The 8,065-nt window shown below is 36.4% G+C and overlaps 1 protein-coding gene and 1 pseudogene across 1 annotated transcript; both read left to right on the top strand.

Annotated features, from left to right (window-relative positions):
• Window positions 1–1,959: 1,959 nt before the first annotated feature.
• LOC120126823 (amino acid transporter AVT6A-like) lies at window positions 1,960–3,740 on the top strand (the record flags this gene model as incomplete). Its single annotated transcript, XM_039144899.1, has 5 exons — window positions 1,960–1,993; window positions 2,117–2,269; window positions 2,390–2,593; window positions 2,708–3,173; window positions 3,305–3,740. Coding segments are annotated over 5 exons (996 nt in total), but the record flags the coding sequence as incomplete, so codon positions are not given.
• Window positions 3,741–4,669: 929 nt separating this feature from the next.
• Window positions 4,670–8,065, top strand: LOC120126824 (annotated as a pseudogene).

Genomic DNA, 8,065 nt, shown 5'->3' on the forward strand with positions numbered 1-8,065 from the left:
ATATCTTGGAGGTGTATTGCTAATGCGTTCCCTTGAATTTAAAGCTTACTTTTGCTAATCATTCTATGAGGTCTTGCAATTTTTTTTTTTTAGAATTTCTAACTTACACAATCTTTGTGAAAATAAATTAGATCAAATTCACTTTTTATTTTGAATTACAAAGAGATAAAGTAGTATCCTAGAGGAATAACATCATGCAAGGCTGCGTAGCCGTCAATCTAGTCCAAGCAGCTCAATGATATGTGGAATCATGGGAGAAACAACCACCATTGCCGTGTCTTGCTCAAGTAGGGACATAAGCTCCTTGTTGTAAGTGTCCAGTCTCCAAAATGACAGCCCTCCGCTCCATCCCTCATACACATCCCAGAGCTCTACGTCGAGAACCGAACAACACTCAATGACCTTTGTGAACCCCGTGATCCAACCACCCGAAGAGTCTCACAACACGCAATTAACCCAGAACACGATCTTTTAGTCCCATAAGTGTTAAGCTCACACCACCCAACCTGAGTTGGCGTCCATTTAATATTATGATCAACGCCTCTCGAATAGCCTACCGTTCTAGCATTGTGAAGCGCAAGAGCATACAACGCCTCCATCTGCAACCTATGATCACCTTGCACTACACTTTGGACTGTCAGAAATTTCGGATCAAACACCATTTTGTTGTGTTGTATCCAAAGACTCCAAATAATCAAACCAAAGAGCAAATTCCAATCCTCACAATTCACTAGGAAAGTAACTTGGCTTCTGGAGATTCAATTGAATCCAACCCCTCAAATCCATCTAAACAAACTCATTCAGTAAATCCGGTTGAACAATCGCACTCCAAGCTGCACGAGTGATCACACACTCACGGAAAATATATGTGACGCAAACTCTAGAACCGTACCACAACCGTCACAACTAGCATCATGACATTGATTATATGCATCTGAACTCCATCCCCATTTGTCAAAAGACACTACCTCCAAATTAACCATAATATCGTTCTCACTCGAGGCAATCCACGATGCCTCGATACTACATCCCACAAGTGTGACTTCACTTCGCTCTCAAAATTGGCTCATCGCACATAAGCACTCGTAGTTGAGAATCGTCGATGTTTGTCCCACCTCCATCCAGGCTTGTCCGGGCCACCTGTGAGCAGTGGCAACTTCACTGCAGCAACTGCAAGCAATACTGAATTCGACAGAGCATGCCGAACTAAATGCCACTCCCATTCCCCAGCCGAAGAAACCATAGAGCGCACAGTGACCTTTTGAGCCGCAGTCTCCACGCCACTGATTCGAATTGCGTCTAAGAACCAAACGTAAAATAGAACAATATCATTTTACTATGATAGTTGACAAGATGATTTACTAACTCGCATGATGATAACTCATTAACTATTTGTGATAGAAAGACGTCATAAAATTTACATTCAAATTTTAAAAAAGTCAAATCAATATAATATTTTAATAATATTATCAATTTTGGATACCGCAAGATGCTTCAACCTTTTTCACGAGTAATTTACTCTCAAACCTTTTCTTCGTATAGTGTCAAAAGCAAATATCCAAAATTATATGTATATTTTTAAAAAGCCTCACAAAAGTAAATGTTATAGTTATTCAATCAGACTTAATAAAAAATACTGATGAAGAATTTATTTTATCAAAGCGTACATACTTTGCAATAAAAATATTTTCAAACGTAAAAACAATTTTGACTCATATTTTCTATATATAATTATTTTTAAATATATAATTAGATAATTTATCGATTAATTATTTACTTTGTGAGTCATTAGCTAACCCATCATCGGTGAGAAATATATATACAGGCGAAGGATGGTAATGGATTTGGTTGAAAGACGTGGTGGGTCGAAAAATGTAGTGTTTGAGAAGCTAATGTCAATATTGGAGGACTTGAAATAAAAAGAGAATAGAAAGGAGTAAGTAAAAAGAGGATTGTTAACATGGTCAAATCATTGTATACATGATTATTATTGGTAAAAGCCTTAATTCCTTCAACTGAATTTTCATATTTGGTTGTCTCTCTTGTTCATTTGTTTATTATGGTAATGTGTGAATTTGCTTTACAACTTATGTTGGTTTGTTGTTCTTTTGCGAAGGTGATGTGCTTTCTGGAACATCATCAAGCGGGGTGCACCATTCTGGTGTCCTTGAAGGGTGGTTCGGAGAACACTGGTGGAACGGGCGAACCTTTGTCCTTCTCGTCACTACACTCGGCATCTTCTCTCCGCTGGCATGCTTCAAGCGGATCGGTTAGTGTTTCTGTTGTGCTAGCTTTACTGGATTCCAGTGAATTATCTTGCTTGTTCTTGGTAGATCATTAGTTAGATCATATGTTGACTCCATTAAAACATGTTTGAAACTATTTGCAGATTCCTTAAGATTTACATCGGCCTTATCAGTTGCTCTAGCTGTTGTGTTTCTTGTAATTGCGGTCGGAATAGCGATTATCAAGCTGATTAGTGGAACTATAATGATGCCTAGATTGCTTCCCGATGTCACCGATTTGACTTCATTCTGGAAACTCTTCACTGTTGTCCCTGTTCTAGTCACTGCATACATCTGCCACTACAACGGTATGAGCTGATTCATGAAATATTATACTCTTTATTTAAGCAATGTTCCTTTTTATCTTGTACATTGGTTCGGGATAACACGAATGGCTGATTTTCCACTGCTTAAATTTGCAGTTCACAGCATAGAAAACGAACTCGAAGATTCTACGCAGATAAGACCGGTTGTGCGATCAGCACTGGGTTTATGCTCATCCATTTACATAATGATAAGTGTTTTCGGGTTCCTTCTATTCGGTAACGGAACATTGGATGATGTGCTTGCCAACTTTGATACTGACCTTGGCATCCCTTATAGCTCTCTGCTTAATGATACTGTCCGTTTTAGCTACGTTGCTCACCTAATGCTCGTTTTTCCCGTCGTCTTCTATCCGCTGCGACTCAACATGGACGGCCTTCTCTTCCCTTCTGCAAGGCCTCTAGTTCTGTCTAATACGAGGTTTGCCTGTATTACGGCCGGACTCATCGTGGTTATCTTCTCGGGTGCTAATTTCATACCAAGCATCTGGGATGCTTTCCAGTTCACTGGAGCAACTGCTGCAGTTTGTCTCGGGTTCATTTTTCCTGCTGCGGTCACTCTTAGGTTAGTTAGTCTTTGATTTTACGTGGACGTTACTGAGAACTCTTGCTCCTGCATCATCAGCCTGCTCATTTGTCTAATATTGTTCTGTTTATGTTTGTATTCGTCTTGATCGTTTTCCATTGGTGTTTCAGGGATCACCACTTCATAGCAACAAAGAAAGACAAGATCTTAGCTCTTTTCATGATCGTCCTCGCCGTATTCTCGAACGCGATAGCCATATACAGCGACGCCTATGCCCTTTTTAAGAAGAATTCAGGACATAGGGCATGATCTATGTTGCAGTTCCTCTGATTGCAGGAAGTAAGGTTTTTTAGGCCTCGACGTCCTTGAAGACACTCGGTTTTTGCAGAATCATTCTGTCTGATTCGAAAATCCGGGTTTTCGAAGGAGGTTCGATTAAGCTATCTAATAAGATGAACTTTCCTTCCAATGTATAAAAGTTAGATTGTAGGGAAGTGTATGAAGTTCATACATCATGCCCCCATGGACGCTTAATTCTTGATTTTGAACATTGTTAAATCAAGTTGTAAAATAGCAAATACAGTGTATTCAGATTGTAATAGACTACTAGCCTTCTTGGAACTGTTCTGGAAATATATCTAGAAAATTAAAAATATCAAGTTCAGTCTATTTTTTAAAACTAACATCAAACCTTAATTTTGTTAAGGGTTATTATTTGATACATCTATTATATAAAAATTATTATTTGAGAAGAGGAAAATTAATTAACATAAAATGTAGCACAATTTAGATTATAAAAAAAATATCAGTGATCAATGATCAATTTAAAATTAATATCATCGTTCATTAATGATGAAAAATATATAAAAGAAAACTAATATAAAAGAGGAAAGATATAGAGAACGATTAAATTTATTTTTTAACAATTAAATATGAATTAAAAATTTATGATCTAAACTTTAACTTAATGGATATTGTTTATAAAAATATTTTACTTTTTATTTGTTTAATAAAATATTTTATTTTAATATAATTTTATTTTAATTACTTTATTATTGTTAATAATACTGAATATATTTTAATTCCATTAAAAATTAATATGTTAATAAAAATATTAAAATAATAAATTAAATTTTAAGTACCAATTTGAAATACTTTTTTTCACGTGCCAATATGAAAGAAGATGCATAAGTCAAGCATTAGTTTGAGTATAATTTTTCTAAAATGTCAACTTGAAAGAAAATGATTAACTCAAATATTAATTTGAGAGTAAAAATATTCAGACAACACCTTAAGAAATGATTATTAATTTATGTACCGAATATATATTTAAACACATATATATGATAATTCAAAACACACACACACACATATGTGAAAACTAACTCGCCAAAACCGACCCGCTCATTTTTCGTAATTATTCTTTTGACCCGTAACCCATTTTTGGATCCGCTCGTCATTGCTCCCTGTGCCGCGTTACCCTCAAATTCCTGCAACACCTCTCCTTCGTCTCGCCGTCTCTTTCTCCCGCAACCATGACTGCCACTATGGGTCCACTGCCTTCCCGGACCCCTAATCCCTCGGCCGAACCCGAAACGGTAACCCAAGAAGAATCCGAATCCAATACGGATGATGGCACAATTGTTGTATTTCTTCAGGAGACACTTCGTTCCATCAGCTGGCAATCAGATGAATGTAATGAAGATGATTTCCTTCCCTGCAGGCAATTAGTGTTGATTGCTTATCCAAATGCCTTTTTACGCATTAGGCTCTTGTTATATATATATATATATATATATATATAGACACCTATATAGTTAAAATTTACTTACACAATTTAAAAAGTTTTATACATTTTTTGGATGGTTGGATTAACCAAGTTTAATGGCTGAGATTAAAGCTTTTAAATTTGAGGATAATCTACATCTTCCTTTCTAATTTTTGTAAAAATCTATTCAATCTCATCCATTTATTTTTTCTCGTCTAACGATCCAAAAAATCATGTAAAACTTGAAATTTTACAGTATCAACGGATCCTACCTCAAAATATACACGCACGCGCTCATTTTTGGGAGAGGTGGGTAGAGCTTGCCATTTTCACTTGATGGCTACATATATTGTGCATTTTTCTTTCACACCTAATTTCACATTGTTTTCATGCAAGACTAACAGATGTTTTGTTAATTTTATTTTCTACTTATTAATGTCGTTTGGATATCTAGGATGATGCTGATGAAGTGACTTGGCAAACCTACAAAGGACAGCTTACAGAGAAGCAGGAGAAAACCCGTGATAAGATAATAAAAAGAACTGAAAAGGCAAGTCTTGTTCTCTTTGTGACTTATTGCGAAATGAATTTAGTGACACATTTCTTTTCCTCATTTGGGTTGCTTGTTTTAGTTGTCAAAGCTTTCTTTCTAGATCTTTATTTTCAACATGGAGATGCCTTTTTCTGATCTATTCCTTGTTAGTACCTTTTCTATTTAATTATTTTAATTATTATTATTGCAACTTGTTGCTCTGAATATAGATTGCCCATATGAAGAAAGAGATAGATGCAATACGAGCCAAAGACATTTCACAAGGTGCGTTGACACAAGGCCAGCAAACTCAGATTGCTAGGAATGAACAAAGAATGACACAGGTATGTTGAAAGTTATGTGGATAGGAGTCTGATGTGTTTTTATTGGATTATTATATGGTTTGATTATGAAGAGAAGTCAGAATACTTTTGACACAAATCTCGTAATTTTTGTAGATACTGGAAGAGCTAGAAAGTTTGGAAGAGATTCTAAATCACAGTATCCGTGAAAGCATTGGTGCACGTGCTGGAAAGGTTTCTCGGGGTAAGCGAAAGGGAAGGCCAGAGGACGATGATGAAGACTTCTCAAGGTAATTTCCATTTTGAGAAAACCAGATATTTTATTTTGCCTTTGCTTCGAAAGCTGTTGAAACACATGCAAATTTTTGTTATATACTGTTTTACTTTAGTGACTCATGCAGAATAAATATGTAATTAGATGTTGTTGCATTTATCTTTCTCAATTTTCTTCTCTTCAAGTATATCAGAAGGATGTCTATCTGGTTTGTAGTTAAGTAGACTTATGAAGCTAGATAAACAGTTGATGCTCAATGACTTTTGATTCTTCAGTGATGATGATGATTTCTATGACCGGGCAAAGAAGAAACCCACTGTGAAAAAATTTGGTGAAACCCAGTCTATTGAAACTGCTGATAGTCTTCTTGATAAGAGAGATGTCATAACAAAAGAAATTGAAGACAAGAAAGAGTTGCTATTCATCGAGAAGAACAAAATGGCATCAGAAACTGGCTTAGACACTGAGCTGGAGATGCACTTGATGCTTACATGTCTGGGCTTTCATCGCAGCTAGGTGAGTCAATTTTAAACTAAGATATGTGTATGTGTGTAATCCTACAAGTTCATAAAATATGCAGAATGCTGACGGTGGAAATAATTAAGCACATTGTCCATTTGTACTTTTCCTTAGGCTTCTTTTAATCGTAACCTTCTGCTACTTCCTTTTTCCTTTGAAAGCAAATATAAAAAGAGCCTTAGCTTACAAAAGCAAAAATATTTCCCAACAATTAATGAATAAATCGCTGAGTCATATGGATAATGTAAAAAGGAATAATTTAAATCTATATGTAGCTTGATTTTTTGTTACATTTGAGCTATTTTCTTTTTTTTTTATAAATATGGTCATATTTTTGTCTATTTATTTTTACTTTCTTAGCTATCTAAAAAGGCAAATATTAAATAGTGAAATGTACATAGCTGACTAGGCTGATTCTTTCTTCATCAGTGCTTGATAGGACGGTGAAACTTCAGAAGGAACTTTCTGTCCTTCAGTCTGAGTTGGATCGGATCTCCTACCTGTTGAAGTCGCAGACCCAACAGGAGAAACTGCTAAGAAAAGGGATACAAAGGCACAAGTACCAGCACCCGAAAAATGTAAACCTCCTGTGGCTGTTGTCCGGAAGCAATCTCCTAAGGAACCCAAAAAATTTAGTATTTCTACAGAATCAGAAATTTCTCCCATGCAGAAAGAGGGGGTCACAGATGTCTCTACAGAATCAACAAAGAAACCAGAAGAAAATATTGTTAGGGATACATCTGAGGGGAAAAAGCCAATCTGTACTGTTGCAAAGCCCCAGTGGCTTGGTGCTGTTGAGAACAAGGAGATTAAAGAGTCAAATCAAGTAATAGAAGTATATACACATAAAGTTGATGAATTTGTTGACTACAAAGATAGGAAGCAAGTACTTAGGAGTGGTGACAATCCACAGGTTAAGGAGCCAGGAATTGAAACTGCTGCCTCCGGTTTGATTATAAGGAAACAGAAACAGGTTGAGAAACCTGAAGCTGATGATAAAGCCTGAGATCAATCTACGGCATCCTCTGCTGGTGCTGAAGAAGTTGCGCAGAATGCTGTGGCGCTGTTGCTGAGGCACGCTAGAGGATACCATGCAGATGATGAGGAATTGTATGAAACCCCTGATCTGTTGGCCAAAAATCAATTTAAGAACGAGAATAAGCCGAAACGAGTGCTTGGTCCTGAGAGGCCTTCATTTCTTGATAGCAATCCAGATGAATCATGGGTTCCTTCTGAAGATACTCACTTTAGCTTTTGCTTAGTGTCAATGAACCGGAAATTTGGGTTTAACCGTAACATCTGTAATGTGTACTGATGAATGGATTGCAACTTGATTCCATTCATAGGAATTGTACTGTGATTTTTATAAAAATAAATTATGTTCCTTTCAGGGCAATCTGGTGACGGGAGAACTAAGTTGAATGATCGAAACGGATACTAGTCATGCTTGTCATTGTATCGATTGAGTTGGAGGCGCAACGCTATCTCAGAAGCGGTGTGCCATTCATGGCTTTGAAGATACGGTACTGCTTATAA

This window comes from Hibiscus syriacus, unplaced genomic scaffold (assembly GCF_006381635.1).
Source record: "Hibiscus syriacus cultivar Baekdansim isolate YM2019G1 unplaced genomic scaffold, ASM638163v2 tig00110462_pilon, whole genome shotgun sequence".
Taxonomy (NCBI): Eukaryota; Viridiplantae; Streptophyta; class Magnoliopsida; order Malvales; family Malvaceae; genus Hibiscus; species Hibiscus syriacus.